The 13,329-nt window shown below is 39.7% G+C and overlaps 1 protein-coding gene across 1 annotated transcript in view; it reads left to right on the top strand.

The window, feature by feature from the left end:
• The window catches only part of Bmcp (uncoupling protein Bmcp mitochondrial), a 336,863-nt gene that overhangs the window by 279,507 nt on the left and 44,027 nt on the right, over positions 1 to 13,329 (top strand). The window contains exon 7 of the mRNA XM_070103691.1: positions 4,149 to 4,209. Coding sequence (XP_069959792.1) covers positions 4,149 to 4,209 — 61 coding nt within the window. The remainder of the gene's footprint in view (positions 1 to 4,148; positions 4,210 to 13,329) is intronic.

The following is a 13,329-nucleotide window of genomic DNA, read 5'->3' as shown; positions in this document are numbered from 1 at the left end:
AGAATAAATGAAGAACAACACTCCCATTCTCGTGTAACACACCATTTTTAGAAGGAATAGCGCTGAGTTAAGGCATATGAAAGGAATAATTTTCTACAGTTACCCCCAGTAATACTATTGTGTGTGCATTTTCTATGAGGCTGAACTAGAGAACACACTATTCTTTCCGACACTCCGGCAAGACGACTGGAAAAACCTTTCGGATTTATGTTAGTTTATTCTGCTGTGAGTGTATTTATCATGTTTATATGTTACATAGCATGTTTATTATATAATTGTGAAAATACCATAGATGGATTGATCAAAATGTCTATATTAACATAATCTATGACATTTAATGCATCTCAGAGTGATTATTGTACTATTATTATCATTATTAATATGGTGTCTTCAAGACTAATAAGACACTCTTAGTGATTTTTTACATGTACCTGCATGCCAGCACAGTGTGTAAGTTTATTTAGGTACAGGTACACATAAGTATAATTATCAGAGTATATATAAAATATGAAATAACTTTAAAACACTTGAAATTTTGGACAGTTTCCAGACATAATGGAGAGTCATGCTCACAAAGAGAGTAAACAAACTGGGTGGCAGGCAGGAACCGCATTAGAAAGACAGGTGGGGGGGGGGGGAGCCATATAGAGAGTTTTGGTCATAATTTGAAATGTCTGTATTAGCGGAACACCGTAAAGCAGGACCCAACTGTATCAGTGGAGACAAAGAACATTATAAATAAAGGCAAAAAGGGGAAGGTATGAGAGTATAGTGGTACCAATGCTCTTACATGGGTGTGAAACATGGATGGTGAATGTTGCAACAAGGAGGCTGGAAGAAGTGGAGATATATCTGAGGGCAATGTGTGATGTGAATATTATGCAGAGAATTCCTAGCTTGGAGATTAGAAGATGTGGGGTTACTAAAAGTATTTTCCAGAGGACTGGAAAGGGATTGTTGAGGTGGTTCAGTCATTTAGTGAGGATGGAGCAAAATAGAATGACTTAGAGGGCATATAACTGTAGTGGAGGTAAGGTGAGGTAGAGGTCATCTTAGGTAAGGTTGGAGGGAGGGGGTAAAGGAGGTTTTTGTGTGTAAGGGGCTTGGACATCCAGCAAATGTTGTGCGAGTGGGGGCAAGTGGTTTTTGTGACTTGACATGCTGTTGGAGTGTGAGCAGGGTAACATTTCTGAAGGGATTCAAGAAAACCAGTTAACTGGACTTCAGTCTTGGAGGTGGCAAGTACAGTGCTTACACTCTGAAGGAAGGGTGGAGATATTTGCAATTTTAAACTGTATTATCGGCATACCTCGGGCAAGGCTGATGGATTGAGTGATGGTGAAAGTTTTCTTCATTTTTGGGTAACCCTGTCTTGGTGGGAGACAACTGGTATGTTAAAAAATCAAATTAGTTTGCCCCAAATGCTTCTCATACTAAGAGGTTTTCCCTAGAATATGCTAGATGATCTAACTGTAACCAATCTATAACCAAATAATCCATAAACTCATTGTAACTCCCATGTATATTTATATTCTAGAGAAATAATTGTTTATTCTTTTTGAATAGAAGATTGCAAGCAATAGATATTACATGTACATAATATTACACATTAAAAGTATTACAGGACATAAGTTGTCCTGTTTGTGTATGGGAGTAAAAAATTGTGTAATACTAAAATAAAAAATGCAGATTGAATGGATTATGGGATGGCTTGAGAGGAGTACAACAAGTGACTGTAAAAACTAATGATATAAAATCACTGAGAAAAGTGCAGTTGAAAAATAATATAGGATTTAGTGTTGAAAGTTTAGCAACAGAGGGGAAAAATAGTCAAGATGATAGGCTCACTTGGTGAAGTTTGTAGCCAAAATTGTTGCTAGTAGGAGAGTTTAGAGTTGTGCTACATTCTGAAGCTTCTGGTCCTAGTTGCTTACACATAAGTGAAAGAATGAAGATAGCAAAAATATTTATTTTGATTTTGGTACATTATTTACATTCTTTATAAAGGGAAAACCAGTTAACCAGCACTGGGATGGGTGGAGAAGTTGCAGCTCAGAGGGTCATTTTAACCCTTAAACTGTCCAAACGTAGATCTACGTTCACATGTGTAGCGTTCTGAATGTAGATCCACGTTCGATTTTATATCGTTTCTTGTGTAAAAAAACGTAGATCTACGTTCGGAGCGCTACATGCGCAGACGTAGATCTTCAGGCAAGACAGCTATTGACTGTGTATGACCCTTGTAGGTTTAGCACTTCTTTTTGATGATAATAATAATAATAATAATAATAATTAATAATAATGACTATGTGATGATTAATGTGTTTCCTTCTTTGGGTCACCCTACCTTGGTGGTAACAGCCAATGTGGTATAAAAAAAATGACAGACTCTTCAGGTGTTGAACATTGTTTAGGTGATGAGTGATACTTCCTTCATAGCACTAACACAGTTATTATTAAATACCATTGAAATTATGTAGGAACTACATATATCTAAATGTTAGTGAGATGCAGTAATTACAATTACCAACCGATGTCCATATCAATTTAAGTTAATATTTTTATTATAAACAAATTATGAACTTTATAAAGCATCAAATTATGAAAGAAAAATTGCCCAAGTTTTGAAAATCTGCATGTTAACACTTGAGTAAAATGATTCATCTCATAGAGTGTAAGAATGAATGAATGGTGCTTTTTCAAGTTAGTGAGGAAGGTCAATAAATTAAGCTTAGTTAAAATTGGAAACTTGATTAAAATTATTGTTTAGAGTAAATCGCAGTTGTGGTAGATGTGTAAACATTGTAATTAATTGGTTTTGTGTGTAGCGACTTTTATCCTTTCCTGGTGGTACGTCTGTGGCGACCACCACATAGTTTCACGTGTGTCCATTCCAGATGTTTCGCAAACGCATGTCCGGGATGAATCAAGGGTCCTTCGGGACCTGGCAACGGATCCCAAAACCCCGGTCCCAGACCACTTACCCCTCATGGGTCCCCAGTCCCGGAGGGACTGTGGGGCCCTTAGCTGAGGAACCGCCATGATTCTCGGGAGTGACTTGTTCCATGTAACGTTGAGAACCTGACCTGTATTGTACCATCTTCATCATTAGTGCCTCACCATCACCATAATCACCTTGTGATTCAGTTATCATTTTTAATGCTAACTTATTCCTGTTCATCCACTTTCCTTACACTTTGTTGCTCTCAAATTTCTTCATATTTGCCAATTAAATTCTAATATTGTCTGTGTAAAATTATGCTTTGATCCAACTACAAAGATATTAATCTAAATTTGCTTGAAAATATATGAAGGTTTACTAATAACATGTAAATCCCTTTTTTAAGAATATCCTGCAAAACTTAATCTTTTTCACTAACTCAAAGTACATATTACATTGGAAAGCAGTAATGAAAACCATTTTTCTTACCTTCTTTTTTTAAGTTTGAATATTTTTAGTCATTAAAATTTACAGTATTAATGCACTATACTATTCAGTAGTTTAGTAGGTATTCTTCGTGAACTTCTTCTTTTATCTTGTATTTTCTCTCTTCATCATGGTTTCTCATTTCATTGCATTCTCATTTTCATAATGAATAACTTATAAAAATTTGGAAAGTTTTAAGATTATTGTTTTAATTGGTTGGTGCAAAGTAGAACAAACATCTCACTGGCTGATCAATTTAAGTTTATTTTGCAAATGCTCTTAATTTTTTTTATCAGAAAAATGTGTTCTTTTCCATAAAAAGTGCATGAGCTCATAACTATAGAGATACACAAACTCATGAATTACACATCAACAGCATATGATAAAAAGATATTGAGTATATATATATATATATATATATTTATATATAGTGTATATCACTGTAAAGGGCATGTCAGAGCAACGTCACTGAGTGTACTGTTCATACTGTGAATGCATGCTTAAGGCACAGTTTTTATTTACTTTTGCAATCAGACAGTGAGAAGTTACATGATACAGTTAAACAAAGTACGTATTTAATGAAAATTTGGAAAGCTCGTGTTTGAAAAGGAAAAAGGGGAAAAGGGAAGGAAATACCAAATAAAAACTGTTTTCAAATGGAGCAGAGGAGCTGCAGTGAGTTGTTGAACACTGTGTAAATGTTATACTTTTCTCATGACAGGTCAAGCTTCATATCAAGCCTTGGAGGTGCAGTTGCCTCTACTCCTCTTGATGTTGTCAGGGTAAGTCTATAGTTTTATATGTAGTAGTAATACAGTGCTGCATAAATGTAGTAGTATTATAGTGCTGCATAAATGTAGTAGTATTATAGTACTGCATAAATGTAGTAGTATTATAGTGCTGCATAAATGTAGTAGTATTATAGTGCTGCATAAATGTAGTAGTATTATAGTGCTGCATAAATGTAGTAGTATTATAGTGCTGCATAAATGTAGTAGTATTATAGTGCTGCATAAATGTAGTAGTATTATAGTGCTGCATAAATGTAATACCTGCAGTACAGTACCATATAAATGTAGTGATAAATGTAGCACTGTACTAATGTACGTACCATAGTAGTAATACAGTGGAACCCAGAGTTTCGTAGGTAATCCGTTCCAGGAGCTAGTACTAAAGTTGAAACATACTAAAGTCGAAGCAATGTTTCCCATAAGAAATAATGTAAATCCAGTTAATCTGTTACAGATGGATTAATTGGATTTACATCTTATAGATTAATTATGGTTTTGCATACACACAACAAACATAAATAGTACTTAAATTAGTAATAGAAAAATAAACATTTAAATAAACATTTAAAATAACATTTGTACTTACCTTTATTGAAGACTGTTGATGGCATCTGGAAGATAGGGAAGAGGAGTGAGGGAGGGCATAGTGTTTGGAGGGAAATTTCCTTTCAAAAAGACTTTAGGTAACAAGTCCTAATGTGGGGTTACTTCCCTTCTTTGTCTTTTAATGCCACTAGGACCAGCTGGAGAGTCACTGAACCCCTGTCTCACAAAATAACTGTCTACAGTCCTCTGTCTTTGGTGCCTCTAAGATTTCCTTAAAATGGGACATGGTTCTGTCACTGAACTTGTTGCAGAGATGGCTTGTTTCAGCTTGGTCAGGGTGATATTTTTCAGCAAATGCCTGTACCCTATTCCACATTGCACAAATCTCCTTAATCTGTGAAGAAGGCACCTCATCCACTCCCTCTTCCTCCTCCTCTGAAGCAAGTTCCTCAGCTGTGGTCTGATACTGTTCCAGATGAAGCTCTTGCAGCTCTTCAGTGGTTGGCTCTTCCCTGTGGTCCTCCACCAACTCTTCCACATCCCTGCCACTCACCTCCAACCCCATGGTGTTCCCCAATGCCACAATAGAGTCCACAACAGGCAGAGGGTGAGCTGGGTCAGGGTCAGCCTCAAACCCTTCAAAATCTCTCAGGAGGACACAATCTGGCCACAGTTGTCTCCAAGCAGAATTCAAAGTCCTGGAAGTCACTCCATCCCAAGGCTTATGCAGTTGTAGATATTGAAGTGATTCCTCCAGAACTCTTTGGGTCAACTGAGTGTCTGAGGTCACTTCAAAGCACTTTTTAAACACTGCTTTTGTGCAGAGTTTTTTGAAGTTAGAAATGACCTGCTGGTTCATGGGCTGGAGGAGAGGAGTGATATTAGGAGGCAAGGACTTCACTGCGATGAAACTGAATTCCGTAGACAATAGGTCTTCCAAGTTTGGAGAATGTGCTGGAGCATTGTCCAGTAACAGGAGGCACTTGAGTGGCAAATTATTTTCCAGGAGGTATTTTTTTCACACTGCGGCCAAACTCTTCATGGACCCACTTTTTGAAAATTTGTCTTGTGACCCATGCCTTATTATTAGCTTTCCACAACACACACAATCTATTCTTGACGACATAGTTTTTCTTGAACACACTGGGATTTTCTGAGTGATACACCAGTAAAGGCTTCACTTTAACCCTTAAACGGTCCAAACGTATATATATGTTCACTTGCGTAGTGCCCCAAATTTTTTGAGAAAAAAAAAATCTTTTTTTTAAAAGGAAAAAAGAGCATATGGTTTACCTGGAGTTTACCTGGAGAGAGTTCCGGGGGTCAACGCCCCCGCGACCCGGTCTGAGACCAGGCCTCCTGGTGGATCAGAGCCTGATCAACCAGGCTGTTGCTGCTGGCTGCACGCAAACCAACATACGAGCCACAGCCCGGCTGATCCGGAACTGACTTTAGGTGCTTGTCCAGTGCCAGCTTGAAGACTGCCAGGGGTCTGTTGGTAATCCCCCTTATGTGTGCTGGGAGGCAGTTGAACAGTCTCGGGCCCCTGACACTTATTGTATGGTCTCTTAACGTGCTAGTGACACCCCTGCTTTTCATTGGGGGGATGGTGCATCGTCTGCCAAGTCTTTTGCTTTCGTAATGAGTGATTTTCGTGTGCAAGTTCGGTACTAGTCCCTCTAGGATTTTCCAGGTGTATATAATCATGTATCTCTCCCTCCTGCGTTCCAGGGAATACAGGTTTAGGAACCTCAAGCGCTCCCAATAATTGAGGTGTTTTATCTCCGTTATGCGCGCCGTGAAAGTTCTCTGTACATTTTCTAGGTCGGCAATTTCACCTGCCTTGAAAGGTGCTGTTAGTGTGCAGCAATATTCCAGCCTAGATAGAACAAGTGACCTGAAGAGTGTCATCATGGGCTTGGCCTCCCTAGTTTTGAAGGTTCTCATTATCCATCCTGTCATTTTTCTAGCAGATGCGATTGATACAATGTTATGGTCCTTGAAGGTGAGATCCTCCGACATGATCACTCCCAGGTCTTTGACGTTGGTGTTTCGCTCTATTTTGTGGCCAGAATTTGTTTTGTACTCTGATGAAGATTTAATTTCCTCATGTTTACCATATCTGAGTAATTGAAATTTCTCATCGTTGAACTTCATATTGTTTTCTGCAGCCCACTGAAAGATTTGGTTGATGTCTGCCTGGAGCTTTGCAGTGTCTGCAATGGAAGACACTGTCATGCAGATTCGGGTGTCATCTGCAAAGGAAGACACGGTGCTGTGGCTGACATCCTTGTCTATGTCGGATATAAGGATGAGGAACAAGATGGGAGCGAGTACTGTGCCTTGTGGAACAGAGCTTTTCACCGTAGCTGCCTCGGACTTTACTCTGTTGACGACTACTCTGTGTTCTGTTAGTGAGGAAATTATAGGTCCATCAACCGACTTTTCCTGTTATTACTTTAGCACGCATTTTGTGCGCTATTACGCCATGGTCACACTTGTCGAAGGCTTTTGCAAAGTCTGTATATATTACATCTGCATTCTTTTTGTCTTCTAGTGCATTTAGGACCTTGTCGTAGTGGTCCAATAGTTGAGACAGACAGGAGCGACCTGTTCTAAACCCATGTTGCCCTGGGTTGTGTAACTGATGGGTTTCTAGATGCGTGGTGATCTTGCTTCTTAGGACCCTTTCAAAGATTTTTATGATATGGGATGTTAGTGCTATTGGTCTGTAGTTCTTTGCTGTTGCTTTACTGCCCCCTTTGTGGAGTGGGGCTATGTCTGTTGTTTTTAGTAACTGTGGGACGACCCCCATGTCCATGCTCCCTCTCCATAGGATGGAAAAGGCTCGTGATAGGGGCTTCTTGCAGTTCTTGATGAACACAGAGTTCCATGAGTCTGGCCCTGGGGCAGAGTGCATGGGCATGTCATTTATCGCCTGTTCGAAGTCATTTGGCGTCAGGATAACATCGGATAGGCTTGTGTTAATCAAATTTTGTGGCTCTCTCATAAAAAATTCATTTTGATCTTCGACTCTCAGTCTGGTTAGCGGCTTGCTAAAAACTGAGTCATATTGGGACTTGAGTAGCTCACTCATTTCCTTGCTGTCATCTGTGTAGGACCCATCTTGTTTAAGTAGGGGCCCAATACTGGACGTTGTTCTCGATTTTGATTTGGCATAGGAGAAGAAATACTTTGGGTTTCTTTCGATTTCATTTATGGCTTTTAGTTCTTCCCGCGATTCCTGACTCCTAAAGGATTCTTTTAGCTTAAGTTCGATGCTTGCTATTTCTCTGACCAGTGTCTCCCTACGCATTTCAGATATATTGACCTCTTTTAGCCGCTCTGTTATTCTTTTCCGTCGCCTGTAAAGGGAGCGCCTGTCTCTTTCTGTTTTACATCTACTCCTCCTTTTTCTTAGAGGAATAAGCCTTGTGCATACATCGAGTGCCACCGAGTTAATCTGTTCTAGGCATAAGTTGGGGTCTGTGTTGCTTAGTATATCTTCCCAGCTTATATCGGTTAGGACTTGGTTTACTTGGTCCCACTTTATGTTTTTGTTATTGAAGTTGAATTTGGTGAATGCTCCCTCGTGACTAATCTCATTATGTCGGTCTGGGGCTCCGCGCATACATGACTGAACCTCAATTATGTTGTGATCTGAGTATATTGTTTTTGATATGGTGATATTTCTTATCAGATCATCATTGTTAGTGAAGATGAGGTCTAGTGTATTCTCCAGTCTAGTAGGCTCTATTATTTGCTGGTTTAAATTGAATTTTGTGCAGAGATTTAAAAGCTCGCGTGAGTGTGAGTTTTCATCAGAGCTGCCTCCTGGTGTTATTACTGCAACAATATTATTTGCTATATTCCTCCATTTTAGGTGCCTTAAGTTGAAATCCCCCAGGAGCAAGATGTTGGGTGCAGGAGCTGGAAGGTTTTCCAGACAGTGGTCAATTTTTAACAGCTGTTCCTGGAATTGCTGGGATGTTGCATCTGGAGGCTTGTAGACTATCACAATGACTAGGTTTTGGTTCTCGACCTTTACTGCTAAAACTTCCACTACATCATTTGAGGCATTTAGCAGTTCTGTGCAAACAAGTGACTCTGCAATGTACAGGCCAACCCCCTCCTTTTGCCTGTTCACTCTGTCACATCTGTATAGGTTGTAACCTGGGATCCATATTTCGTTGTCCAAGTGATCCTTTATGTGGGTCTCAGTGAAAGCCGCGAACATTGCCTTTGCCTCTGCAAGCAGTCCACGGATGAAAGGTATTTTGTTGTTTGTTGCTGGCTTTAGACCCTGTATATTTGCAAAGAAGAATGTTATCGGACTGGTGGTATTGTTGGTACTGGGGGGGGATTTTTTTTCCGGCATTAGTATCTGTATCTGTTGGTTTGGAGTGGAGGCCATCGACTGTGGTTCCACTCCAGGAATGACTGGATTTGGTGTACGATTTCTGCCATTTCCTGCCAGTTTTTTTTCCTTCCTGGCACTAAAAAACCTCTCCCTCTTGAGTGGCTGTGGCTACCCAGGTTTTCCCATGGCCTGGATGTTTTGTATCTTTTTGTCCCCTTTAGATGGTATGCCTGGCAATTTAAGTTATAGCACAGTCTTTCCTGTACTGAAGAGGTACACAGTTCAGGGTGAAAAAGCTTACAGGAAGGGAGTTTGCATTTTCCTGTTGTCATATGGGCATGGCATTTCCTAGGGTGGTCATAGTTGCACGTCCCATCTGTTTTTCCAGATTTCCCATGCCAGCAGATACCGAGTGCATAGTATGTGCACAGGCTTGGTTTCCGTTTGCCTTGGGTTTCTGTGACTGTATTCCCTGTTGGTGCATGTTTCCCTGTCTTACTTCTATCCTCCCTAGCACCAACAATGGAGCTCCCACCATTTGTTTTTGGTAATATATCCTCACTATTGCTAGTGGAGTCCTCTTGTTTGCTATTTCCTGCGGTATTTCTAGTTTGCAATATTGGTTTTATCTTATCTTTGACTACACTTGTTTCCCTACTATGGCTCCTGTCCCCTATGGGGTCATTTATATGTATTCCTTCCTGCGTATAATTCCCGACTACCTGGACAAAATCTCCAGCTTCACCATTACTGTCTCCCAGGACAGCATCTCCAGCTTCCCCATTACTGTCTCCCAGGACAGCATCTCCAGCTTCACCATTACTGTCTCCCAGGACAGCACCTCCAGCTTCACCATTACTGTCTCCCAGGACAGCACCTCCAGCTTCCCCATTACTGTCTCCCAGGACAGCACTATCAGCCCCCCATTTACTGACTACCAGGACATCATCTCCAGCCTTACAGTTTCTGACTACATGGCCAGTATCAAGGGCAGTACCATTCAGCCCGGACTTTTTATGTTCCCATCTGTTGTAGAAAGCTTCCAGGTTTTCTATGAAAGCAGCTTTGATGTTGACCTCTTTTAATACCCTTGTGATTTTAGTCCACAGATTTATCTCATTTGGGCATACCCAAAAACACTTCCCTGTTTTAATACTGCTTGTAGCTAGTTCTTGGATATCTGCACAAGGGACGTGACACCAATTTCCACAGAAATGACAATTTATGCATTTGGAAGCCCGTTTGTTTGACTGACCACAGACTACACACAGCTTCATAATGATTTGAATGGTTGATTTACTGCAATTCTACTAGCAACCTCTTGAATATTCTATTAATAACCTGCTAGGTGGTGCACAACGAAACCGTTTGAAACCAGTCCAGGGTTCGGACCAGTCAAGGGTTCGGACCAGTCAAGGGTTCGGACCAGTCTATCTGATCTGATCAGTGGGTCACTTATTTAAACCATACTGGTCGGTGATTTGAGCTAACACATGAAGGATCTACTGGAAATTATCTACCCGAGTAATATGTGATTTGATTGATACAAAAGTATAACTTGCGTGTTGAAGAGCCGGTGACTGCTGGCACTCCTACAATGACGAACGGTCGAGCCTCCACCCTTGTTTATCAATCGCTGTATCTAGCTTCTCTATTTTTTTTTTTTTTTTTTTTTTTTTCCCGTCTCCACCACAATAAATGCTATATTATCACTATAGTTGACTGGTGCAAATTTTGGAGGAAGGGCGCTTTTTCTGTAGTAATAATTGCTTCTCGTTGTGTATATTGCGACCGCTGGTAACTACAGGTTATATGAAATTCACAGTAACGTCTGGTATTTCAAGAAAAAGAAACTAATGAAAGTCACTCCACTCCACTATGTACCATTATAATACTGGTTAGTTGCTACTACAACACTGTATTCTGCTATTCACTGGTATCACTAGATTATATGCGAGTACACTAGCAGGCCAGGAAGATTATTAAAAACAGCTGACCTGTGGTAAGTTTCTGGCGACTTCTGGCACCTGCCTCTATAGGCTTATCACTTCATTTACAAATTCACCTGTTTTCAAATGACACTTTAGCCTTTATCATCAATATACTAGGGAGCCACTGTAGTATACACTATACACTATGTATACTCAATGCTTTCAGGGAGACTTTCTTTCCTCTGACACAAAGTTCAATTATTATTATTTTTCCACACGGGACAGGCCTATGATACCCAGGCATCCCCAATTATTTTAACATGGCACACAGTGAGTGCGCACACCCATTCTCTCGTGTCTAGGTGACTCAGGCTTATCGCGGCAATGTTGAATGAATGACAAAGAAAACGTATATATACATTTGGGGCGCTACGCTCGTGAATGTATAAATATGTTTGGACCATTTAAGGGTTAAAATCCCCACTAGCATTTGCACAGAACAAGAGAGTTAGCCTGTCTTTCATAGGGTTGTGTCCTGGCAGTGTCTTTTCCTCCTGCATTATGTAGGTCCTCTTTGGCATTTTCTTCCAAAACAGGCCTGTTTCGTCACAACTGAACACTTATTGGGGGTTTGAATTTTTCAGTGTCTATGTACCCCTTGAATTCACTCACATTTTTCAGCCGCCAATTTGTCAGAACTGGCAGCCTCACCATGCCTTCCAACACTGTGTATGCCACTATGCTTCTTAACCCCTTGACTGTCGCAACCCCCAATCCTGAGGTGTCTCCTGGTGTCACAAAATTTCAAAAAAAAAAAAAAAAATTATTTTTTCTTATGAAATGATAGAGAATCTTTTCCCGATTGTAAAGACACTAAAAAAACGAAATTTGATGGAAAACTGACAGAATTATGCTCTTGCGAAGTTAGCGACCTCGGCGATATTTACAAATCGGCGATTTCGCCCACTTTGAGCCCTATTTTCGGCTAATTCCATTATTCCAGTCAACCAAACTCGTATATATTTCTTCAGAACTCCATTTTTTCTATCGATTGAGTACAAGAAACTGCCCATTTACCGATTTCAACTACCCAATAACATGGTCAGAAATTTGCAATTTGGCCAATTTCACAAAAATTAAAAAATATGACAATTTCAAAATAAGGACCAGAATTAACAATGCAGACATTCCTGGCTCTAAAATAACATTTTCTTTGTTCATCAGTCACGTCTCCAGGCCCCTCTGATATTACTCGTTCTTTTTATTTTGAAATTTTATTCAAACAAAAAATAGAAGATTTACTGTTATGCAGACTACTGCAATATTGTAATAATTGTAAAAATTACATCAACCCATTCATGACTGCATATTAGAATGGCTATTTGGACATTTATTGGACAATGACATCATTTGTTTACTTTTGAACATCGGCAAAAATCAAACATTTCCCGTACTTTGTGCTCCATTTCCAGGTTCTTTTTATAGTAAAATCAATCAAAATCACCTCTATTTCTATAATATATATTCCATTCTATCAAATGAGACCAAGAAAACGAGAATACAACCATAAATACTATACAAAAATAGACCACAAAGTCGGCATTTTAATTAAAAAAAACGGTCGAAGCTTTTTTTTTTCTCATTATGCACTGTGTGCTCCAGGATTTTTTTTATATGGTGCAGACTGACCACACAGACCCATTCTCTCACATGTGGGCCTACCAGCTTTCTCCTGTGTGATTTGAAGCCGCTAGAATTTGAGTATATATATGTCAAACACGGTACCTCGTAAGACGTATATATACAGCCGCGACAGTCAAAAGGTTAAATCTGTCAAACCAGCCTCTGCTGGCCTTAAAGTCACTAACAGCAGCACTCGTTCCAGGCAGTTTTTTATGAGATTGTCAAGCAACTTCCTTGCCGTTTCACAAATGATCGACTCCTAAACACTATCACCCACTCTGTTTATTGTCGATCCAAACTAGCAACAACTTTTCAACCTCTTTGACTATTTTTTATCTATTTTTGGTTAGCATATCAACACCTTTCGCAGTATCAACTTGATTTCTTTTCTCTTCGTCAGGATAGAAGCGACTGTTGATTTGCTTTTGCCATATATCCTGGCAAGCTCCACAAGTCACACACCGCTCTCTCTCGTATTTTTGTACTATCTCTTCCTTCATTTCTTTGGTGTTTCTCACTTTCTATACCACAGGGGTGCCACTAGGAAGTTTCTTTGGGCCCATGGTAGCTTATTTCACAGCCACACTTAAT

This window comes from Cherax quadricarinatus, chromosome 86 (genome assembly GCF_038502225.1).
Source record: "Cherax quadricarinatus isolate ZL_2023a chromosome 86, ASM3850222v1, whole genome shotgun sequence".
NCBI lineage: Eukaryota > Metazoa > Arthropoda > Malacostraca > Decapoda > Parastacidae > Cherax > Cherax quadricarinatus.
This window is presented reverse-complemented; position numbering and strand designations above follow the sequence as displayed.